At 42.6% G+C, this 25,739-nt stretch overlaps 1 protein-coding gene and 1 long non-coding RNA gene across 7 annotated transcripts in view; one reads left to right on the top strand and one right to left on the bottom strand.

The window, feature by feature from the left end:
* GLCCI1 (glucocorticoid induced 1) overlaps positions 1-25,739 on the top strand; it is a 241,277-nt gene that overhangs the window by 111,050 nt on the left and 104,488 nt on the right. Inside the window, exon 1 of one of the 6 annotated variants that reach the window (XM_017344467.4) lies at positions 20,530-21,474. The exons of 1 other annotated variant lie outside the window; for it this stretch is intronic. In XM_017344467.4, coding sequence (XP_017199956.2) covers positions 21,030-21,474 — 445 coding nt within the window. In that variant the 5' untranslated portion in view covers positions 20,530-21,029. Of the gene's footprint in view, positions 1-20,529; positions 21,475-21,617; positions 21,752-25,739 lie in introns of those variants that run through there. 4 more of the 6 variants (XM_017344466.4, XM_089315690.1, XM_089315692.1 and 1 more) reach the window with 4 other exon arrangements.
* Positions 327-21,579, bottom strand: LOC103349465 (uncharacterized). Its single transcript, XR_517644.5, has 3 exons — positions 21,439-21,579; positions 13,992-14,143; positions 327-662 (listed from the first exon to the last, which is right to left on the bottom strand). It is a non-coding gene; the product is annotated as an uncharacterized LOC103349465 (long non-coding RNA).

Raw genomic sequence — 25,739 nt, 5'->3', positions numbered from 1 at the left:
TAATATTATTAAGCATGGACTAAAACGGAGCTTATCTCTTCAAATACTAATGCAGACCCTAAGAGTTTCTGTTTTCCCTGCAAAGTTGATAAGATAATATACACCTAAGATAAAACAGAAAAGAGCTACATTTCAAAAAATGTTAATAGCATGATTTTGGGAAACAAAGAACCTGAAAAGTATCAACCGTTATGTATATGAATAATACATAAAACTGAACTACAATTTTCTACTCCATATGTGGAAAAGAAGGCAGAATATCCCACAATTGTGATTACAACAAAGCAAAAGAGGATATTTTGTCTATGACATCACTTATTTCCAAATAATGCTTATCAATATTTTTTATTTGGAACAAGTGTGGTTAGGGTTGAGGAAGGGTCTGTCCTAAGGGGGTTTCATGCTTTAAGGGATTGAGGTTACATCCAAATAAGAGACTCTTCAGCTCCAGCACTTTGAACACAATCCAGAACAGATTGTGCCTTCTTTGGCCTGGCTTGAGAAGGTAAATGCACGTGTGTAGTGTCAGCACTGAACTGTGCCGAAGCCCCCAGCTCTGTCAGTAGGGAGGGAAGAGCTGCTTCATCCATGTCAGTGTGGGGCCCCTGCTGGTTCATGTATGGCTGACTCCAACTTGGGCTTTCTAGCCAGACGGATTGTGCCTGTAACGACAGAAAGACACAATTAAGCAAATGCATCCTTGACAATTCCAGTGGTACTTCATAGTCCCCATGTAGTTTGTGAAAAAGAAGAAAATCTTCACTTTTTTAAATTGCTGCAAGAGTAATATGAGCAATTATTGCAAGAGCAATACAAGAGTACTTCAAAAAATTCATAGAAAAAGAAAAAAGATATTAATTTTGTTGCAAAAAAATTGAAATCCATGCATAATCTTTTCATAGTATGCACTTGGCTGTGCAGAGCTTAGAAAAACAGATGGGGGAAATACAAACTCTGGTCTTCTTGACACACTCTTCTAAGCCTTCTCTACATATCTTTATATAAAATGTGGATATGTATTCATTTTTTAAAACAGTAACTTGCTAGTGTTAATCTTCTTTAGTACTGACGAACACTTTGTTCCTGTATGAAGTCCTCTGGGAAGAACTAATGCTGTTTTTGAATGATAGCCTGAGTGACCACAATGCTTCAGTCAAAAGTCTTAAAATTCACTTACTTCATATGAGTCTTATGAGGCTCCAGATTTTCTTTTAAGGTTTATTTTATTATTTGAAATGCAGAGTTAGAGAGAGAGAGAGAGAGAGAGATCTTCTATCTGCTGGTTCACTCCCCCAAATGACTGCAATGACCAGGGCTGAACCAGACTGAAGCCAGGAGCCAGGAGCTTCTTCCAGGTCTGCCACATGGGTGCAGGGGCCCTAGGACTTGGAACATCTTCTGCTGCTTTCCCAGGTACATTAGCAGGGAGCTGGATTGGAAATGCAGTGTCTGGGACACAATTTGGCGCCCATATGAGATACCTGCACTGCAGGGAACAGCTTTACCAGCTATGCCACAGCAACAGCCCCAGTTCCAAAATTTTTTTAGAGTACAAATATTTTAAAAGTACAGTGCAACTTTGAATAAACAGAACACCTAGAAACATACCTAGGCCGGCGCCGTGGCTCACTAGGCTAATCCTCCACCTGTGGTGCCGGCACACTGGGTTCTAGTCGCGGTCGGGGCGCCAGATTCTATCCCGGTTGCTCCTCTTCCAGTCCAGCTCTCTGCTGTGGCCCAGGAGTGCAGTGGAGGATGGCCCAAGTCCTTGGGCCCTGCACCCGCATGGGAGACCAGGAGAAGCACCTGGCTCCTGGCTTCGGATCAGTGTGGTGCGCCAGCCGCAGTGGCCTTTGGGGGGTGAACCAATGGAAAAAGGAAGACCTTTTTCTCTCTCTCACTGTCCACTCTATCTGTCAGAAAAAAAAAAAGAAAGAAAAAAAAAAAAAGAAACCTACCTAGTGTTCTGGACATTACTGGGGCTATAGTGTATGAGTGATCTCCAGCTCCATGTGAAGAGACTGGATCAGCTTTAGGATCTAAGGGAGGGAGGCAGGAGGGACCTGGCTGAGAATCAGGGCAATGATGACATCATTAGGCTGATCATCTGTACTCACGAACCTCCCAGTAGAGCCTGTCATCTTTGCTCCCCAGAACAGGCCTCATGAACATTTTCCAGCCTACTCATAACACACAAATAGTAAAACATCTGTGAGGTCCTCATGACTCTAGATAGCATTTTGATTTTTAACCTCTGTTGAATACGCTTCATCAAGTACTTCAGCACTTGATGAAGTCCTTCATCAAATCTAAGACACCATCTTCATGTGCACCATTACTTTAAGTGGTGCTAAGAAAAAAAATCCCATCAATTAAACCATGACATGTCATTCATTTTCAGTTTGATCCACAACCCAGAGACATTAAAATGTGAAAAAAGTATCTTATAATAAATGAACTACAGCCTTTACTTAACAGCTACACATGGCGTAGAAGATACTCATATTTGGTCACGAACAGATTCTTAGCACCCACTACGTTTTAATTTATGTACAGAGAGGTTCAAATTAGAATGGATATCTTCAATGTTTTATGTATTTTCGAACTGAAATAAAAGCAAAATGTTCACATTTTTTAAGATTTATTTGAAAGGCACAGTTAGAAATGCACACAGAGAGAGAGAAACCTTCCACTGTTTCACTTCCCAAATGGCCAAGATGGCTGGAGTTGAACTTCATCCAGGTATCTCACTTGGGTGCAGAGGCCCAAGCACTTGGACCATCTTCCACTGCTTTCCTAGGTGCATTAGCAGGGAGCTGGATGGGAACTGGATCAGCCAGAACTTGAACTGGTGCCCATTTGGGATGCCAGCACCAAGGGCAGAGGCTTTACCTGCTATGCCACAGCAGTGGCCCAGTGTTCGCATTTTGACATCTGTGTTTCCTCAGAGAATATTCCCTCTCTGGACTTTGTACTTGAGTCTCAGGGGAGCAGAAGCCATGCCCATGATCTTGAGTGTCTTCACCACCTTGTAATTTGTCGTCGGGGTCAACAAAGATCTCAGACCAGGCTTTTACCTCCACAAGCGCAACTGGTTCTGTCCTTTCACCTTCAGGCTACCTCTTAGTCCCTAGATTCAGGTTTGTTTTATTAATTAATTAATTAATTTATTTATTATTTGAAAGGAAGAGTCACAGAGGATGAGAGATAGAGAGAGAAAGAGACACGGAAGAAGCTCTGGGCTCTTGAATTCAGCCTAGCCTAGTCCCTGGCCCTTGGGCCACTGGAGAGTAAACTAGCAAATGGAAGATCTCTCTATCTCTCCTCCTCTCTCTGCAACTTTGCATTTCAAATAAATAAATAAATAAAGCACGTGGCGGCCTGAATAGCCAGGAGGATGATGGGCCATCCTCAGCAGGGGTCCTAGAAGGAATCGCCTGAGGGCTTCTGAGGAGATGGCCAGAGAATGAGATACAGAGAGGCTGGGTGGCTATGTGAGCTGTGGCCCCAAACTGCATTTTTTAAATGACTGTACTTGGCAGAAGACATCCTTATTCTCCAGCTAACAAGAACTTTTGCCATCAAGTCCTCTAGATTTTTTGCCCTTCCAAATAAATAGTTCTGCTCTCAGTCAGAGTGGGAGACCAACGTCTAAATTTAAATCATGATGAGCCCACTCATTTTGGAACCACTTTCTTATCGCTTATAATTGTAGCATCTCTCACATACTTGCTGCCTAACTGAAGTCTTCATTCTTGATCTTGAAATGTGTTTTGAAGCCATGTTCTTTGAAATAGCTGGATTAATGGGTCCTTATCTAGAAATGTGGTTCCTACTAAAATGATTTTCCTTAAAAAAAATTAACCATTCCAATGTTACCAAACACGGATAATTAAAATACACTTAAATAGATGTGTGTATGTCTCCAAATGGATCTGATATTCTTTTTTAAAGATTTATTTTATTAATTTGAATGACAGGATGATACAGAGAGAGGAATAAACAGAGAAAGAGATCTTCCATTTGCTGATTCACTCTTCAAATGGATATAACAGCTAGGGCCAGACTGAAACCAGGAGCCTAGAAATCCATCTGAGTCTCCCGCATGGGTGGCAGAGGCCCTAGTACCAAGGCCATCTTTCACTGCTTTCCCAGATGAATGAGCAGGGAGCTGGGTCAGAGGCAGAGTAACCAAGACTCAAACCAGTGCTCAGATATGGGATGCTGGGGTCTCAGTGTGCCACAACCCCAGCCCCTGGACATATTTTCAAAGAAGCATTGTAAATGTGATTTTTGTATTGTAGTAAAGGGCATATCTAAATTTGAAGTTGTTTGTAATCACAAATAAAAATAGAAAATACAAAAGTTCTAACATTTTCTTCATATTTCAGTCATTTGAGTAATATAAACATAACAAAATGATTAAAGAAAAACCGAGTGATATTGTGGCTTCATTTCCTGTTTTCAGCATTCTTTAAAATCTTGATGGGCATGGAGAATAAGATGAACTATATAATTACACTGTGCCTAAGATTCCTTTGGACAGCACCTACCTTAATTGTAAGGCTGTTTTAAAACCTTGTGTGCCAGGTGGCTGATAGGAAGGCCTTAGATCAACAACCATCTTCTTCTATAGCGCTCTTCTGTTCTTTGGCTTATCAGCAAAAGCATAACCACCAAGATAGCTGACATTTATTGAGTGTTTGCCATGTTCATGCACTGTGCTAGGAGCTTTAGAAAGGTTATTGTATTTACAGCTTTAAGAACCCAGGAGTATCGTTAGTGTCTCCATTTTACACACACAGTTTCATGTGCTTAGCGTGTAGTTTCTGTGCATTCTGAGTAGATGGCTTTAGATAGGGACTGAAAAAACCCTAGTAGTTATGTATGATAATTTCAGCAATATAAGAAATTACTTGAAGAGCCAACTTTATTTCCAGTGTTGCATAGAGTGACAGTTTACTGCTATCATGGGCTCTGTGCTATTTAATAAATTAGACTATACATAATTACATCCATAATACATTGTTATCCCATTTCTAAATTTTAAAACCTTTTCAGAAATTTGTTTTTTTGTGTGTGTATGTACATATGTGTATGTGGTGTATAAACCATTCCCATTAATTCTCATTCCTCATTAATATGAGGAAAATTCACATAATGTTTCTAAAGATTTATTTATTTAAATGGCAGAGTGCAACAGAATGGTATCTTCGATCCACTGGTTCATTCCCTCAATGCCCACATCAGCCACAGGTAGGCCAAGCCAGGAGCCAAGAGCCAAGAGCTCCATGTGGATCTCCCACAAGTGTGGGAATATTTGGGCTATTGTCCACTGCCTCCCAGGTACATAAGCAGGAAGTTGGATCAGAAGCATGGAGTATCCAGGACTCCATGTAGGCTACAGGTGTCCAAAGTAGTGGGTTAACCCACTGTGCCACAATGCTGGTCCCTCACATTATCTTTTAATTCCATTTTCCATGAACTTTTTGAAGCCCTCTTGTATTTGTAGAACATGTTCATTTTATAAAAATGTAGATAAGCCCAGAGATGAAAGTAATTCACCTATTATCCCAATACTCACAGGAAGCCAATGTGAATATTGAGGTATATATTCTGCCAGCTTTTTAAAAACATACATATGGATCTATATTTATAAGTTAGAAACATACTTCATAGTTAGGTTTTCTAGTATTTTTATTCAGTTGACAGCATATCTTAAACATCTTATGTCATTAACATTTCTAACACATAATTCTAACAATAATAGAATTCCATTGTAAGGTCATACTCCAATTTATTATATTAATTCCTTACTGTTGGATATTTAAGCAAGTGGAGACAACTTTAAAAATTATAAACACCTAAAGCCTTATATACCCTATAGCCCTCAGATCTTTGGTGATTAAAAAAAATGTGTGCCAAGTAAAGCCTGGGACTGTACTGTACTGACCTGAATTTTAATCTAAAATATAAGACTGAAGGTGTTCTTTGAGGAAGGTAGTCCATTTTTCTATTTCTAGACAGAACTGTATCTCTATCCTAGACACACAAGGAGACTTCAAAAAGTTTGCAGAAAACATGTGTCATGAAAAAACCATGCATGGATTTCAAAATGCTTTGTCCCAAAATAAAATTATCTTTAAATTCCAATTTTCCAGGAACTTTTGGAAATACCCTCATTTTTTTCTAGAAACTACCCTTGAATTCAATGAGGAAAGAAGATCCCATAGCCTTGCGTAACATAGTATTGAATATTACAGTGATTTGTTGTGGTAGCAGAGGCTTTGGAGGGAAACAGAACTTATTATTGAATACCAGGTAAAGAGCTTTGACCTTTGATTTTTTTTTAACTTGATTCTACTACCCTCTGTCACCATCAGTTTCTGTATGTCTTGCAGGATTTCTATGAGGAGTCTGTGAAATAATGTACATAGTATATCTACCACAGTTTAAATTCTGAACATGCTTATTCCTTTTGTTTACCCTGTTCTTAATTTTGTAACATTACTTTGTATTCTTTCTACAGTGAAAAAAAAAAAAAAAAACAAAAAAAAACCAGACACCAATACCTACTGCATTATATATACCTGAGGTTTATCACTAAACCCTCTTTGGGGCCCTGGCCTGAAGCACCAGCATCCCATATGGGTGCCGGTTCTGGTCCCGGCTGCTCCTCTTTCGATCCAGCTCTCTGCTGTGGCCTGGGAGAGCAGTGGAGGATGGCGCAAGTCTTTGGGCCCCTGCACCCACATGGGAGACTCGGAGGAAGCTCCAGGCTTTTGGCTTTGAATGAGTACAGCTCCAGTCATTGCGGCCAACTGGGGAGTGAACCGGTGAACGGAGGACCTTTCTTTCTCTGCCTCTCCTTTCTCTGTGTAACTCTCTGATTTTCAAGTAAATTAAATAAATCTTAAAAAAAAAAAAAAAAAGAACCTCTTTGAACTGCTTCTCTAAACTGGAAGACAACTGCTGTCCTATGCTGTACTTCTTTCTTGATACTGATTTTACATTTTGCTTAGAAGAAGTTACTTCACTGTTTTATGTTGGTTTTATTAATTTGGATCAGGTTTTCAATGTCAAACCATTTGATTTTAATCCTATGGGCTTAGCTACACACGTACTTAAGTGTTTTTTAAGCTGCTTATTAAATCTGGAGGCAAATGTTTATGTGCACCTCCTCAAATCAATGAGAAACCTTGCACATCTAGGCAGTGGAGCCTAACAATGACATAGAAATAAAGACTCCCTCTTCTTAAAGCACCTTTCCTCCTCCTGCCCTCCTGCCCTGCCTCCCTCCCTCCCCCTTCCCTCCCTCCCTCCCCCTCTCCCTCCTGTCCTCCCTCTTCCCTTCCCTCCTTCCCTCTTTTCTCCTTTCCAGTGGTAGAGAGGCAGAAACAGACTGACAGAGCTCTCATCTGGTGGTTCACCCCCAAAATACTCAGCACAGTCATGAGTGGGCGGGGTCTAAGCCAGGAGTTCAGTTCCGATCTCCTGCGTGTGTGGCGGGAATCCAGTTACTTGAGCCGTCACCATTGCCTCCCAGGGTCTGTATCAGCAAAAGCTGGAGTCAGGAGCCTGAGATGGGCATTGAACCCAGGCACTGCAATACAGGACACCGGGATCCTAACCAGAGTCTTAATTGCTAGGCTGCCTGCTCCTAAAACTGTTTTTCTTTAAATCTGAGTACAGTAGCACTGAAATTTTCTTCAGCTTTACAAGTTTGAATAGATTTTAGTATGTCATCTGCGTGGATTATGAGTTGGTAGGCTTTGGCTCTGAAAGCTGTAATTACCAATGTATGGAAGACATCTGTGAGGGTGAGTATATGGAGAAGATAAGCCAAAAGCAAGATATGTAATTACCACACCCTGCCTTTCCATCAGGCACGCTGGGTGCATAAAGCACACGGGGACGTTTAGACAGGCCCTTCTCTTACCAGGGTCAGCATTAGGTTGCCCTGAATGCAGGTCACCAATTCTCAGGCACTAACTGTCCTCTCTAACACACCTTATTGGCTCAGAGTCCTTTAATGGCTGAAGTGGAAAAGAACTGCAGGGCCCGAGGACAGAGTGGTCACATCCCTGACTCCTGCTATGTAGGCAATGTTTACAGTGATGGAAAAACACTGGGCTAGAAACCAGAAGACCTGTTTTCCACCTCTGAATCTCTCAAGTGCTCACTATAATCCCAACCAAAGTCGTGTCCTCTCTTTATGCATCTGTGAAATAGAGTATCGGAGGTTCTAAACTACTTTAAGGATTGTAAAGGTCATGGATATGAGTGTGCTTTGAAAGCGCTGTGAAGTTTTGTTATAAAACCCAGGAAATGGAAGGAGTAAACAAAACAAAACAAAAACCTGTGGAGCCACATCATTTCCTTGGGATTTTGAACATTTGTTTCTGTTTCCATCTGTGGTAAGTACTGAACAGTACCTGTTTTTAGTATTTATGAAAGGGTTGAATGCATAGCCATGTTATGAATAGTTTTGACTGGGAAATGTTGAGAGAGATCACAGGATTCCTTATCACTGACCATTAACAAAGGAACGAATGCTTTCTAGGGTAAAGGTAACTTGGACTTGACTCCCAGTACTTGTGCTCTGCCTGATTTTTGTGAAAGAAAATTCCTCAAGAATTTCTAAGGACAAGTGAAGTGACACTGGCTGTCGAGTGAAGAAACTGGGCAGCTAAAACTTCTTTCCTCAATAACAACTGAAAGTGCCTTATTTATTTTTATGTTAAATGACACTTGTATAAATACGTTATTGAGTAATGGTGCCATGGCAAAATTAAGTTTATTTAGGACACTGCTCTGCCCAAGGTGAGCACTGAAAGCAGGTATGTAAACTGTCTCCTGGACTCTCCCACTCAACCTGCTCCCCAACACCCTCCCACACCCAGTAAGTAGAGAAATGGAAAAGGATGGTAGGGCATATGGCAGGGATGGGGGTGACAAGAGATTGAAGGACAGGAGAAAGTTCCATGAAAGAATGAAAAGTGTAAAAGATGGTAGGGAATCCATACTAACTGAACAGTAATTCTGCTGGACTGCTGATATTAAAATATCAAGTTAATTCAAACTAAGGTGGCATAAGGTTTATTAAAAAGAAAGAAGCCTGTCCCCATGCAGTATAATAATAACCACCTTATTTTAAATGTAGCTAGGAAAGACTTTGTTTGCTTGTGTGGTCAGGTTTCCTCATTTCCCACACCTGGGGAAGTATCAGCTAATATTGATTTAGCACTAATTTATACCTGATGGTCAGGGCTGAATAGAATGGAGGAAAACTGGTATAAATTAGTGGGGCTCTGTGATTCCAGAGAGCAGTCAAGGTCGTGACCATTGTATAGCAATACAAATCATTATTTTCTAGGGAGATGAAGAAAATATTTTTCATGGACCTGAGTCTACTCTCAATAGCTCTTCTGCCAGTGTGTTAAAGATTTCATTTAAGAATGTCAGGAATGGATAAGATCAAGTTACATTCTTAGATTTCACTGTCTCTAAAAGTTTATTAATCTGGTAGCTAAACAAACCAGAAGCAGAAGAGGCTTTAAAATATTTCACTTATCATTACATTATAAATAATAACTGTTATCCTGCCAGGGCCATTTAGCTTTTCCTCAATGAAATTCTCTAAGATAAAGAAATATCCGTAATATAGTCTTATATAGTCACCCCTCAGTATCCATGAGGGGCTGATTCCAGGACCCTCAGGATACCAAAATCTGGGGTGTTCAATTCCTGTATATATACATATGTCATGGACATATAACATATGCATATCCTCCTGCATGTTTATATCTATTTATTAAAAAGGTAGAGAGAGGGAAAGAGAGACATAGAAAGAGATTTACCATCCACTGGTTTACTCCTCAAAAGCTGGAACTGGGGCAGGCTGAAGCCAAAAGCCTGGAACTCAATCTGGGTTTTCTTGTGGCTGGCAGACACCCAGTCACCTGAGCCATCATCTGCTGCCTCCCAGCGTGCACATTAAAGTTGGTTTGGAAGCAGAGTGGAGACTTGAACTCGGGCACTCTGATAGGGGAATGTGAGTGCCCCAAGTGAGTGTCCCTATTGCTGTGCCAAATGCCCCCCCTCTCCTGTATGCTTTAAATCATCTCTACAGGACATATAATACCTAATTCTACATAAGTTCTGTGGACATAGCTGTTACACTATATTATAGGAAATCATGATGGGGCAGAGTGTGGAAAGTGTGCATAATGGGTACAGACACTTTTTTTTCTTTTTCTTTCTTTCTTTCCTTTTTTTTTTTTTTTTACAGGCAGAGTTAGTGAGAGAGAGAGAGACAGAGAGAAAGGTCTTCCTTCCATTGGTTCACCCCAAAATGGCTGCCATGGCCAGTGTGCTGCGCCGATCCGAAGCCAGGAGCCAGGTGCTTCCTCCTGGTCTCCCATGCGGGTGCAGGGCCCAAGTACTTGGGCCATCCTCCACTGCACTCCCGGGCCACAGCAGAGAGCTGGACTGGAAGAGGGGCAACCGGGACAGAATCCAGCACCCCAACTGGGACTAGAACCTGGTGTGCTGGTGCCGCAGGCGGAAAATTAGCCTAGTGAGCCTCGGCGCCGGCCTTTTTTTTTTTTTTTCAAATGTATTAAATCTGTGTTTGGTTAAATCTGTGGGGACAGACTGTATTTTAAATACCACTGTACATTATGGCGAACCATAGAATTAGATACTAATTATGTAAAATGAATAGACTCTTTTGATTCTTTTGTGGTAATCTAAGTAGAACTTTGAAAACTGTTTTCTTTGGGTAATTTCCATGAATTAATGTCATTATCAATGTTTCATTATATATGGTTGATAACAGAAAATATTTTGGGCCTGCAGTTGTGCTTGGTGAACTTTTATTTTTAATCCACTTTTATTCCAAATTTGCTTGATCATAAAGTTCTCCTGGTGAACTAAAAAGTTTACAATCCTACCCTTCTTACCAGCACCTGGCTACACTGGGCTAAATTCTCTGTGACTGCAACTTATGTTCTGCTTCCCTCCACCCAACTAAGATCTGCTCACAATCCAGCACTGTGCCGTCACACTTGCATAGCCTCAGCCATGGTGGTGGTGGACAGCAACTCTACTCTAGGGCAGGGAAGTGAGGGGTGGACAGGAGTGCAGGTGTGGTTCAGAAAAGCCTTTCAGGACATTCTGATCCTTCTTGTGACAACAGGTTGACTTCCTGAAGCGGCCACATTCAACCTCCCTTTGCTGGACTTGAAATTCTGCCTTTGCCTTTGGCTTCTTATTGCCCTTCCTGTAGCAAAGGGGAAAACATTGTCCCTTTTTGTGCTTGGGATCAAATCCTCTACTGCCTCATGGAAGTTCTCCTCAAACCTTGCTTCTTTTTTTTCTCTCTTTTGGCTCCTTTAGCATATTGGCATATTAATAGGCATTCCTGGGGCTGGTGCCATGGCTCACTTGGTTAATCCTCCGCCTGCCGCGCTAGCATCTCATATGGGTGCCGGGTTCTAGTCCCGGTTGCTCTTCTTCCAGTCCAGCTTTCTGCTGTGGCCCAGGAGGGCAGTGGAGGGTGGCCCAAGTGCTTGGGCCCTGCACCCACATGGGAGACCGGGAGAGGCACCTGGCTCCTTGCTTTGGATCAGTGCAGTGCCGACTGTAGCAGCCATTTGGGGGGTGAACCAACAAAAGGAAGACCTTTCTCTCTGTCTCTCTCTCTCACTGTCTAACTCTATCTGTCAAATAAATTAAAAAAAAATAGGCATTCCTTCCCTATTCTTTTAAACTAAATCAACATGTGCTTTCTTTGCTGAACCGCAAGATCCCATTTCATGCCATATTTTTATTTTAGACTTATCAAAAAGGTATTCTAAAGTGTTGCATCCACCTTCTCACCCTTCACACAAACTCACTGTCTTCCACGGGGCCATATTTTATGGACCCTAAAGAATACCTTTTTCCCTTGAAGATTACCAGTGATGAGGTCCAGTGAATTTGGCTTAGCTCTTAACTCTCTTGCTCATTCAACAACATATGGCATTGCTGACTACTTCATCCTTTTTAAACTCCATCAATTAGTGATCATTTGGTTTAAGAACAGAAACCTGCCCAAATAATAGAAACAACAAGGAGGGTTTTAATATAAGATTCCAGGAAACTCTCCCACAGAAAGTAAAGGAGGGCTGTGCAAGGATTGGAATAAGGAACTAGCAAGTCACCAGTAAATTGTACAAATTACTGAGCACGTACTGTATTCTAGAAATTTGGGTGTTACCTGTTCAAGTAATGAACATAAATGACAAGATCCCTGTCCTTAGAGACTTTATACTCTGGTGGGGGAGTAAATTGATGTATATTTGTAATTTTTAATGAGCATTACAGATAAACTTACCTAATGCTAGGTTATCATAGGTTATTATTGATGAGCGACACTCTGAGACCTGAAAAATGTAAGGGAACCATGCAGGGGACTTGAGGAATAGAGAGGGAAGGGTGTTTTGTTCTGAGGATGCACCTGTGTGAAGGTCTTCAGTGATGTTTCAGGGGAAGTGAAAGGAGGCTATTGTGGCTTGAACTGGAAGGGTGAGGGGAAACACACAGCAAGACCAGTTGGAGAGGGAGGTAGAAGTCAGAGCTGGCCAAGCCTTTTAAGCTATTTTAAGGAATTTGGATTTCAGGGTAAAGTAACTGGGAGACATTGAACAGTTTTAGCAGGAAGCAACATGGCCCAATATATTTCCAAGTTCACCCTGATGGATAAATAGAATCTAAATCAAAGAGGCAAGAGTAGAAGCTGGGAGAGCAGTTGGGCAGCCATAGCAATAGTTTGGGTAACAGATGGCAGAAGTTTGGATCAATGTAGTAGCAGAAGAAATGGGGAAAAGGGGGTGGGTTAGATATGTACAAGTATTTTTTGAGGAACAAATGAGAGGATGAGCTTGTGGGTTGGAGGTAGGGAAGGAAGGGGACTGACAAATCAAGTATATTGCCCAGGTTTCTCATTTGGAATAATTGGATAGATGGTGATGCCATTTATTGAAATGAGAGAAAATCAAGAAAGAATTTAGGGGTGGGCAAGAAAGTGGGAAAACAGACATTAGGGTTTAGTTCCATTTTGAATGCATTCATTTTAGATATTCATGGAGACTTGGCTTGTCCAGTTGGCAGCTGGATATGTGAATGCAGAATTTGGAGGAAATGTCAGACTGGAGAGGTTAATTGAAAAGCCACAACAATGGCCAAGATTACTAAGAAGATGAGTGTATAGAGGAGAAAGCAGAGAACAGAAACCAATTATCAGAGGGGACTGGAGGAAGAAGAGCCCCTTACAGACATGAGTACCAGTGGATATAGAAGTGGAGAACAGGCAGGTGCAATGCTCTAACTCTAATAAAAGAGATTTTTTTTAAGAGGTTGAGCCTGGCCAGTTGTGTGGAAAACTGCTAAAAATTGGATTAGGATGAGGTCCTAGGGATATCCACTTGACCTAGCAATATAAAGGCTGTTGACATTGATTATCACTTTTCTGTAGCAGGGTATGGGTGGAAGCTACATTTGAGTAGGTTGAAGAGGGAATCAGACGTAACATGTTTTTCTCAAGAAGTTTTGGTGTGATGGGTCAGTTTATTCAGACTGCAGATAGAGGTGGCATAAGAATCTTCATTTTTTAAAAACTTTGCATGGGAGAATTTTCATACATTATTGGAAATAATTGGGAATTTGATGACTAAGAAGGGGAAAGGAATGCTTAAAGAAATGAACTTCCATAGAAGGTAATTAGGGAAGGAATTTAAACCACAATAGAGTGGCTGGCTTTTGATGAGAATACTTATCACTTGTATAAAAAAGGAGAACTGGAGCCAAATTCTGGAAGATTCACAGATCAGATGGTGGGAATATATTGCTGTAGTATCACTAGGTGTGGGACAAGACTGGGGGTGGTTTTGGAGGATAGAGGACAATGGATAAGACATAAAACGGTCATCATGTGAAAATGAACTTACTGTCAGGCTTCTCTCCTTCTTTCTGGTCGCCTGGTCTCATTTTTCCTTTTTGCAACTCAATTCATTCTTTTATCTCAGAAGGCAAGTTTCTTCTGCTTCTCTGTCTTGACTGATGGTGACCACCCCAGACTTGAGTTCACTTAGTTCAGGCCCTTCATAGAATAACATGGTATGTCTTAATTCCAAATTCACAGGGGAGAAAATTTGATTGGTCAACTTGAGTAAATTGACAAACCCGGGTCAAATCAACCATTGGTCAGAGGAACAAGAATAATTTGTACAACTATAGCTACCCTGAGGAGGATTAGTTCTCAGAGACGTGGGACCTTGGCTTGCTTGATACCCCAGAAAGCATCGACCAAACTTATCATTTGAGATCCTGAACTCTCTCTCTTCTGCCTTCTTTTCTACTTTTATTTTGCCTTTTTTTTTTTCATGTATTTTGACTCTTCCCTCCCCTACTCATATATAATTTTCCAAAATTTTGTCCTTGGCTCTCTTTATTTCTATGCTTTTTTCCTTTGCCAGCCTCATATGTACCCATGGCTTCAACTACCATATGTTCATGGATAACCCTCAAACCTGTCTCTCTTTTCTCAACTTTACTATCTTTTGAAAATTGCCTGTACTTGAATATCCTCTGGTTCTTTCATATCCATCTGAACTTAGCATTTTTGCCCAAACCTAATCTTCCTCTTGGCTGTCCTGTTCTTGTTGAAGCCATGATTGTCTTCTCAGGCATCCAAGATGGAAATTTCCAAATCATCTGACCTCCACTTGGAAGGCGCATATAACCATCAGCTCAGAAGGAGTGCCATTTACACCCTTTCCTTTCTGTCATGCCCCTTGTTCTCTCCTCAAATTCATGTTACTGAAGCTCATGTGGACTGTTCTCAAAGCCTCCTCAATTATCTTCCACTTTTCAGCCTTCTACCCATGGTGTTTATGCTTCTTGTATTAATCTTCATAATGCACAGCTCCACTCATGTCCCTCCCCACAACCTGTTCAAGAACCTTCAACAGCTCTTGACTGGTACACTTAACAAAGGACAATCCTGTCTGGCAACCAAGACCCTCCTTGACCTGTTAGCAACAGACCAGGACTATCAGCCACAGCAGACTCTTCAGTTGTCCCCTCGCAGATCTTTTCTTCCTGGAACCAGTTCTCAAAAGGGAGCCTTCCCTCCCATCATTTCTGTAATACTTTATTAGCATCTCTTTTATGCTGTATGGAATATGCACATTTAGACATGGTTTAATGCTTTATTTGCAGGCATATCTTTTTACATTTTTTTTAACCAAAGGGCGATAACAAGTATGCCTTACAAAGTGTAGGATGGTATCTGACACTTTGAAGACATTTAATAAGTAATTTGATGAGCAGTAAACTATGGCTTGATGCTAGTATTGTTGCTACTATACCCTCATCTAGGCTCATTACATGCATTAATATGAACCTTTTCAATAAGAGACTGAGTATGGCTCTGAAAATTGTGAGCTACAGAAAGTTGAAAATAATACAAAGAAACTTGTCTAGTCAAGTACTGCTGATGAACTTGTACCCCAACAGTTCATCAACACACTTACTCATGTAATTAAACAGGATTAAGCCACATAGGAATAAATTAACTTTAGACACATTTCTATCATTTTATACTTTCGTTTAAAAAATAAGATGACTATAATCAAACATATTCCCTTCTTCATATAGTGTGAACATTATGTTTGGCACTAAAACAAATGGAATGTCACAGCATGAAAAGGCTTTGAATATTTACATTTTTTTTTTTAGTCCCCAGGTCTTAACCTGGGAGTGTGCTGGTTTTCCACAAGATAGTCTTTTAGTTCACTACAAAAGTCCACTGATGTATCAGCTTAGAGCATGTACAACCAGCATCATGGTTGGCAACCAGAGTTGTTGTGGAGAATAAGGAAACTGAAAAACCAGTGGTCCTCATCATGGTTTTCTATTCTCGTAGAACAGCTGTATACTTACTCTTTTGATGACCTTACTAGTTAAAAATAAAATGTCTCCTATTTCTATTGCTTCTTCTGAACTTCTTTTAGCAACAAAGCACAGTTCTCATTATTTATATATGATGGCTTTTTCTACCGAATCAAATGAGCTTATTTTTCAATTCCTTTAGACAGTCCTCTTGAGAATAGCTGGCTGGATGCAACAGTGAGACAGGACAAGCTACCAATTGGCAGGTGTCACTCCCTAACTGTCCTTCTCTGTCAACTTTAGGCTTTTTTTTCTGTAAATTTCAACTGCCTTTTCTCCATTACCAATTCATTTTCCATTTTCAACCTCTAATGAGCACCACCAAGAACCGCCAAGACTATTATTTTTCACTTCTCCCGTACAAGGGTACAAGGACCATACTACAAGTTATTCTTCCTTTTTGAATGCCAGCTCCGATGCACACATCTTTATGGTTTACAGTAACCACATAGAATATTTTTCTACTCTGTGGTTATGATTCTGCGGCAGAGATACACCTGTTCTTATACTACTGTTTTTTCTGATGAAAGGTACAAATTTTAGTTCATAAGACAAGCCTTGGCTAAACTTTGCTATTCCTTCAACACCATTGAACAAATATTGTTTGTCATGAGATATATCAGTAATTTCATAGCTCTTATATCCTAGACCCAACAAAAATTATTATATAGCATAAATTGGATGGTGATAGGAGAAAAATAAAGTGACATAGAGAGTAAAGAAATGCTAGGGGTTACTTGCAGTTTTAAGAAGGGCCATGGGGCCCACCCTGTGGCATAGTGGGTAAGGCAGCACCGGCATCCGATTTGTGAATAGGTTCTGGCTGCTCCACTTCCAATCTAGCTCTCTGCTGTAGCCTAGGAAAGTAGTGTAGGATCACCCAGGACCTTGGGCCCCTGTACCAGTGTGGGAGTCCTGAAAGAAGCTCCTGGCTCCTGGCTTTGGATCAGCCCAGCTCTGGCCATTGTGACCATTTGGGAGTGAGCCAGCAGATGGAAGACCTCTCTCTGCCTCTGCCTCTGCCTCTGCCTCTCTGTAACTCTGCCTCCCAAATAAATAGATAAATCTTAAAAAAAAAAAAAAGTTCATCATGGAGTTGATAATATCTGAATAAATATGTGATAGAAACGAGGGAGCCACATGGATACCGAGGGCAAGAACTTTTCAGGCAGAGGGAACACCTTGTACACGATGCACACAGGCTGTCATCAGCAGTAAAGAGTTTGGCTTTAAGCATCTGGCAGGGACTATTCATTCAAGACGTTGTTGTGGTGGTGGTTATTGCTATTAGGAATCCACCTATCAGAGAACTTAATCAGCTTAAGATGAACCTCAGTGCAGATCTGCTTCATGTTCTCTCCCAGCTATGACCTCATTGCTAATGCTGACAGCCTGGACTGCAGCTCAGATTTGGATGGGCCCTGGATATTCAGACCTGGCAAACCTGGCTGGAACTGGAAGAGAAATGTTTTGGTAGCTCTTTAGGCTCCATAATTTCTTATCTCTAGGCTCCATAATTTCTCCACATGGGGCTTCATGTTAATCAAATGTACCTAATGATTCTAAGTTTTAGTTTAACCCAAAATATGGCCCATTAGATATTTGAACTAAGAAGTAAGTGTAACAGAATCCTGTCTCTGATTAGCTGGTGGTGATTCTTACCCCACAGATAGCCAAGGCCTGCCTGGGGCTACTGAACAGAGGTATATCCTATGCCAACTAACAGTGATTTCAGGTTTGTCTTCTTCTATCAGGAAAACATGGTAAAGAGATCATTACTAATATCAAGCCTTGTATAGGCTTTTTTAGGATTGTTACATGTACGGTCAACAAAGTAGAGAAATTCTGCATTGGGTCTATGTATCCGTAGCTAGCACAGTAGCCCAGAGGGGTGTAGAGTGTTTCACCAAAGCTTCTGCATATCCTCGGAGCCTACCACCATCCTAAATAGGAATAAAATGTTATCAGGAATTAAAAAAATGGACACTTTAAGTAAAAGGTATTAAGTATAGCTTATTTGAGCCTACTTTTGATTTGTCTGAAGCCTGAATTCCTTAAGGATGAAGATCGGTACTTATGAGACTAAAGGTTTTTTTTTTTTTTTTTTTTAGGAAAAAGAAAGTGATTGAACCTCCAAACTACCAGTAACTAAATAGTATTTTAAGATCATACTAATTATCTGTGTGGGCCATTTAGATTTGCTTTAGATATGTGATTTAAGTTGACTATGGTAAATTTGAACAACCACAGAAAGTCTTTGAAATATGGCTAGGGTTGGGTGTTGTTTTAGATCCAAATGAAGTATTGATCATTGTGACTGTGGCTTAGCATACATTTAGAATTATTATAATCTAAGGAGTTGGGGTTGTTCCATACTTAGGAGTGACCAGATATGATATTTACAAAATGCAAACATGCTGTAATCAAATCCACAATGTAGAAATTAACCAGCACTTTTGAAACCTTACTTATTTTTAACCTGTCCAATTTTTTTTTCTTGCAGTCACTAGAAATAAACCATTTATCCTTTTCTAGGCCGGCGCCGCGGCTCACTAGGCTAATCCTCCGCCTGGCGGCGCCGGCACACCGGGTTCTAGTCCCGGTCGGGGCGCCGGATTCTGTCCCGGTTGCCCCTCTTCCAGGCCAGCCCTCTGCTGTGGCCAGGGAGTGCAGTGGAGGATGGCCCAGGTGCTTGGGCCCTGCACCCCATGGGAGACCAGGAAAAGCACCTGACTCCTGGCTCCTGCCATCGGATCAGCGCGGTGCGCCGGCCGCAGCGCGCCGGCCGCGGCGGCCATTGGAGGGTGAACCAACGGCAAAGGAAGACCTTTCTCTCTGTCTCTCTCTCTCACTGTCCACTCTGCCTGTCAAAAAAATAAAAAAATTAAAAAAAAAATAAACCATTTATCCTTTTCTTTTACTGACAGAGGAATTTCTTAATTATGAGGAATCTCTGATTCTTGGATCGAAAAATTACACATTGGGTCAATTATATCAAACTTCAAAGAGCAAAGATTTTACTTTATTTATAATTAAAATATATTATTCTGAAAAGTAAAAAGAAATGATGGGCTATCTTCAATTGTAAAATGTCTTTTGAACTAATGAGAACTTATCACACAGATGATAGTTTTGGATTACTGTAAACACTCTACAACTTTGAGTAGTGAACAGAGAGCTTGCTGACTCCAGAGCAAGTCAGTGATAATTACATTCTTAGGCAAAGGCATTTAGCTTCTTTGTGCCTCAACTAGGCACACAATGGGGATAATGGTAGTATCTACCTTGTGGGTGAGTTGAGGACTGTATGAGTTAATACACACAATGTTCTTAGAACAATTGCTGGCAGGTGGTGAACGCTCAGTCAATGTGACCTATTATTCCAATATGCGATAAAGGAAGGAACTATCATCAGTCTTCATAGGGTGAAGTACTGCATGTAAAGTTTTATTTTGTTTATTGGGTCTCACCAACTTTGCAGAACCTAGTGTGCCTTCTTGCCTGTGAGCTCAAGGCAGCGGAGGGATGGCTCCTGTAAGTGATGCCATGAAATCAGAGGAAGTTTGTCAGTGTGGGCAGACACCAGTTAAACCATCCCGCTTCTCTTTTTATTAACTTCGTGGAAGTGAATGGCAGTTCTCTGATACAGATCCTTAAACCTTCTTGCTTAAGGTTTAAATTCCTGATTCTTGTGGGGATAAACTTAAGGTTTTGATAGTTATCTAAAACCTGTGTATCCCCTCAGTTTCACTGCAGAATGAAAAAAAAAAAAAATCACCACCATGGATTGTTAGGCTATGCCAGGTATTTACTCCAGGTCGGTCCCTTGGGGAAAGGCTGCGGGGTGCCCTCCGTTAATACATCTAACTGGTGATGCAGAGGCGTGCATATCCGTGTTGGCCTCTGCAATTCAGCCTTACTGCCTTGGAAGAGTTTGCCTTCTCACGGCTAACTACAAACTTTAGGATAGTCTGTAGAGGCATGGGCGCCCTTTGTTCAGCTTCCAGACACTGCTATTAGCTGAAGTTCCCCTCACAAATATGGCTCCTAGCTACGATAACTCAAGATTACTAAAATTAGAGGGGAAGGGATCCGTGCTTACGCTTCTAACTCTAAAACATCCCAGCGGATGCAGGTGTACTTGCAACCTAACTTTGCCTTAAGTGTCCTCTGCCTTCAGTGGTACACACGGCCCGGGGCGTGTGCACGTGTATGGGAGTCCGGGCACGCGCAGGACACACATGGACCCACTTTCCGAGTCTCGCCCTCACCTCAAAGGCTGTCAACTCTTAACGCCCCTCCTCCGCGTACAGCCCCCTCCCCACCCTCCCTCCCCCACGCCCCGCCCCCAGAGCAGGAGTCAATGCTGTCATTGGTAAGGCGCACTTTCACTCGTATCCCAAGGCCAATCACTGGGGTTCTGAGGGAGCGCGGCAGAGCCAATAGGGGTGCTCGCTGCGGCAGCTGCCGGGTCCCGGGCGCCTGGGGGCGGTGCCGGGGGCGGAGTGCGGATAAGGGGATTAGTTGCCATTCCGAGTGAGGAGCGCCTGGAGGCGGCGGTGGTGACGGCGGCGCCTGAGACTCCGCGGAGCGCCCGGCACCTCGAGGCCCCCTTCCCTACAGCCGGGTCCCAGGAGCCGGGGTCCCGGCCCTCCCTTCAGCTGCCGGGTTTTCCCGCGCGTGCAGCCCCGCGAGGGCTGAGGAGAAGGCTGCGGGCCGCCCCCGGGGCTGCGTGAAGCGGACGGCCGCCCTGTCAGCGCGATGTCTGGCGCGGCGGCAGCGGCTCCGAGCCCCGCGCGGCCCCGGCCGTGACCGCCACGCCGGGCCGGGCCGGGCGTTTGGGGCCGTTGGACGTTTGTTTTCGCAGCCTTCCCCTCCCCCCTCGCCGCGGCGGCGGGGGTGCGCGCTGGGAAGGGGGAGCCCGGAGGCTCCGCCCCCTCGCGGCCGCCGCCCCTCCCCCTTACACACCCGCACGCACCATCGCGCCGGCTCCCACACGCTCGCGCGCCTCGGGGTCGGCCCGCCGAGCCACCATGTCCACTGCCGCCTCCTCCTCCAGTTCCTCTCAGACCCCTCATCCCCCGCCGCAGAGGATGCGGCGCAGCGCCGCGGGCTCCCCGCCCGCCGCCGCCGCAGCCGCCACCGCCGGGAGCGGGAGCGGTGCGGGCGGCGGAGGCGTGGGCTGCGCCCCTGCTGCGGGAGGCGGCCGGCTGCTGCAGCCCATCCGCGCCACGGTGCCCTACCAGCTGCTGCGGGGCAGCCAGCACAGTCCCACGCGCCCGCCCGCCGCCGCCTCCGCCGCCTCGCTGGGCAGCCTCCCGGGGCCCGCCGCGGCCCGCGGCCCCAGCCCGCCCAGCCCGACGCCGCAGCCGGCCGAGCAGGCGCCGCGGGCCAAGGGCCGCCCGAGACGGTCCCCTGAGAGCCAGCGGAGGAGCAGCTCACCTGAGAGACGGAGCCCCGGCTCGCCCGTGTGCAGAGGTAGCGAGCCCAACCCTCCCGTCCTCCCGGGCTGCGTCTCCCCGACGGTGCCCTCTGTGGAAACTCCAGCCTCTGCGGGCTTGTCTTTGCTAGTGCACTATCGAAGGTGTGAACGTGGCTTTGGGAATCCCAGCCCGCTGCGGTCGCTGCGGGGCTCGGAGCGGCGAACTGAGAAGCAACTTTGATCTGACCCTCCTGCAGACCCCTCGGGTTTTATGTGGCATCGCTCGCCGGCGTGCAGAGGTCTTTGAGTGGAAGCGCTGCCGAGCTCACTCGTGTGCGTGCTGTGGGTGGCCGGGGGAGGAGGAGCGGGGCGAAGCACTCGGGCACGCACACAAACTCGGAGCAGCGGATAAGGTGGTGGTGGTGATCCGCAGCCTCTTTGTGCTTGCCTCCAAAGTTGCTAACGTGCCTGTAACTCCCGGATCGGTCCCCTTTCTTCTCTGGAGGGCTGATGGCGTGCCGTGGGATGTGAGGGTGTCTGCTGGAGGTGGAGAGGGGTTAGTTTTGAATGTGCAACTGAAGTGCATAGGGTTGGTTGTGGGTTTTTTTTTTTTCCCCCTCCCCTCCCTGGTCTCCCTCTCTCCTCTACTTTATATAGTCATGCATCAGAGCGGTACTACACTAGAAGCAGTGTATGCCCAACCCAAGATTTTCATGGTTAATTTATGAAAACCTATTTGTGGAGTGTGTTCACTCTTTCCTCGCATTTTTAAGTCCGCTTAGCAGTTGGGTTGTGCTGTTAAAGGATCTCAAGTTTCTTTTTTGTTGGTGTCAAAGGTGATGGTGACCTGGTGGATGCTGTGGGTTTCCCTGAATGTTTTCTGTTTTGGTTTGGTTTTTGTTTACGTCTAGGGACCCAGCGCATGATCTAGGTGAGCCCTGGGGGAGAAAAGGAAGATAAGCCAAAACACGGACTTAAAGCTCATAAGGGAGAGTGAGGTACCTAATATTTTTTAGATATCAGCCTAGAGCTACAGCTACAGCTACAGCTGCTTCTGCTGCTGCTGCATTGTGGAGGGAACAGATCATACTAAGTGGAAAAATCTCTGCTTGGAAGGGAAACATTGTCAAGCTCTGTGCAGTGTTTGTGTGGTAGGTGGAATTTTTTAAATGGAGTTTTCTTGATGAAGGTGTTAAAGTTGGTGAAAGTGATTGTCTACCTTGTGAAAGACTGCCGTTTTGGTGGTCTTGTTTTAATATTTCATATCTGTAATTGGCATGTTGCAAAGGCACTTGTTTTTAGACCACTTGATAGTGAACCAGAGAGTAGGATGTAGTGCGATGGGATGAGTACTTGAGCACCAAGAATCACATCCTGTAATCTGTATGCACCGGGAGGAATTTGCTCCCCCACTCCTCCCCCAGGTCAAGCCAGCTGCTGCAGAAACTGACATCCTCCAGCAAATCCTGAATGAATGAATGAAAACAACGTGATCGCCCTAATAATGACCACAACTGAACACACACATCTTTGGCTGTATTTTATAGAAAAGGCCACCATTTTCTAACAGATTAATGCCATATGCAACTCCCTTGCACGTTTTCTTGAGCTACATTAAATTAGAGATTAAAAAAAGGCAGCAGTTACATAAATTTTTCAGTGATTTAGCTTCCATAGCGCATGTATTGGGTTTTGGGATTTTCTTGTAGGGACTAAAGTATCAGGCATAAAATAAACCTTGCAAATTGTGGATGGATGTTTTTGTGGGCACAGCAAGAGAAGTTTCAGCAATTGCTACAACAATATAATGGCCAAGTAGGACCTCCTCCCCTTTTGTTGATAAACACTAACATCTTACAGCAGATAATAGTACAACTTGTTTTTTCTGCATCCTTCAAAAGCCTTAATTGCTTAGAAATTACATGCTCCATCATCAAGTAGTTTTAATGAAATTTGTGATCAGGCTTAAACTATCTTCTTTGTTGTAGTATGGCACATCCGTGTTTAATGCAATTTTAACGCAATCATGATGAAAACACTTTTCTGAGTCTGGTTGTGCATTAGATTTGCAGCATCAGAGAGCTTGTGTTGGGAATGGAAGGGCTTTCTCTGTTGGAGATGTTTTTCTGCTGTTTTTAACACCAGGTGGTTTTGTCAGTTTCTTGCATTGAAGTGATTTTAAATGCAGGCTCTTGAGCCCTCAGTTCCCTGATTACATTACCCCTAGGTTACTTCTCTATCCCTCCTCCTTCTCCCCTGCATTAAAACTATACAACTAATCTATTCTACTTAGCCATTAAAACCCATACCAAGGGCTTATTGGATTTTTTCAGATGATTATCTATTCAGTTTGTTTTGAATTCTGCAAGATTCTGATTTTAGTGAAATTTAGCCCACCCTGGTCAAGGCTTCTGCCGCTTCCACTGCTGCTGCAGACACTGACATCACTATACTGCATGAATGAAAAACAACAACGTGCTCCATTTCTCCTCTGCTCTCAGCCTTCTTCCTTTCCTGCACATTTCTGTGTGTGTGTGTGTGTCTGTGTGTGTGTGTGTTTGTGTAAGATGCTGGTGTTACACTGCATTTGAAACTACATTTTTAAAAATTATGTCCTTGGTGGTTCAATGGATATGTATTTAGTTATCAAGCATATTGTTTACAAAAAGCTTCAAGTGCTATAGACATTTCGGCTAGAGGTGACACAACTGAGCATTCACTATTTTAGCATTTTGTCTGGTATGATGGTTATGGAAGAAAATATAGAAGCTTTGGACAGTTTTCTTTGTAATTCTGTTACTGAGAAGAAATTACAGAACAACATAGTTAGCAAATGCATATCATCATTATTTCCTTAAACATTCTTAGTGTGTGTATTTGTTGGGTTAAAGCTAGAATAATAAAGAATTGATATTCAGATTATTTCGCAAAGCTGAGGGAGAGCTGAATTCTTCAAATAGGAACAATTAACTTTAATGCTGTCATGATATTAATGTATAAGTGCAGTGAAAAGATAGGAATTCCCTTTATTTCTGTAGCAGAGTTTTAGATAATTTAAATGATTGCAATTAACTCAAGATGCATAAAACACCTTGCTCTGAATAAAGGGCATGGAGCTTTACAGATCAAAACCATTGTTTATGCTGATGGGTCCTCCTCTTTCTGTTTGTATTTTTTCTTTTGTACTATTAAAACTTCAAGGTTTGTTATTTATATTCATTTCTGTACTTCTGCCATTAGCGAAATGTCACCCTCCCCCTTGTTTGGTTCTGAAGGGTCTTGAAGTGGTGAATGACAAGCTGCTGAATGCATCCTCAGGCTCCCTGTGATGTGTTTGTAATAGATGTAAAATCATAAAGTATTATGCAAATAGTTATTTTTTGTAATGGTAATACATAAAGTCTACCTTTGAGATAAATAGAACTCAAATGAGAATAGAGCAGGATGTTAATGGTAAAATTAATGATCTTTAAGCTAAAATCATTAGTAACAATCAACAGAGAATATAATAAAGTTGCTTCTATCAGAAACCTTATAGGGCAAAACCCATGGGTATAAACACAGAAATACTCAGAATTTTACTTTGTAAGTAGCAAATGCAAATTCTTTTGTTTTTTTTTATTTCATTAAGATGAATTATAAATTCTCAAAGATGTAAAAACAGTTGCATTTAAGTGCTGTGAATGGAGAATGCTGCTTATTTTTAAGTATACAAAATCTAGTAACAGAAACATGGAAGAGCTTATAATTTATACAATGCCTGCTATGAGAAATAGCATGTGTTAGTTCCTGATTTTAACATATCAGATTTATTTAAGCCTAATACTCTTAACAGATTGCTAACGCTAGAGTGAAATTTGATTAGAATTTTTCATGTTATCTTGAGAACCTCGTTGTTTTATACAGAGAGGTTATGTTTCTGTTTTAAAAGATAATACCAAGCCAGCAAGCATATAATGTTGAATAACTGCATTAATCTGTGTATGTCTATGGGTTTTAATCTGTTTGTTTGCTTTCAATTTTTCAGTCTTTGCTTGCATTTCTCTTTTTGAACCTTTGCTATGCTGTTTATGGACCATAAAAAAAATTAGTAACTTTTTGGTCTTACTGTTTTCAGATAACTCAGACATTCTCTTCCTATAAAGTTTACTCTCAGGATGATATTCTTAGAAAATAAGGCCTCCCCCTCTTTAAAATTAATTTACTTGGAGTGCTTGTAGTAACTTGCTTCCAAGCTTCCCTGTGGTATAGTGAAAATGCATAGAAGTTTTAGCTTTCCATAAAATAACAGATTTCAAATACCGATTTTTGGGAAAGGTTT

This window comes from Oryctolagus cuniculus, chromosome 16 (assembly GCF_051225735.1).
Source record: "Oryctolagus cuniculus isolate XC-2025 breed Fujian yellow rabbit chromosome 16, ASM5122573v1, whole genome shotgun sequence".
NCBI lineage: Eukaryota > Metazoa > Chordata > Mammalia > Lagomorpha > Leporidae > Oryctolagus > Oryctolagus cuniculus.
The sequence above is the reverse complement of the archived record's forward strand: the minus strand, read 5'-3'. Positions and strand labels throughout refer to the sequence as shown.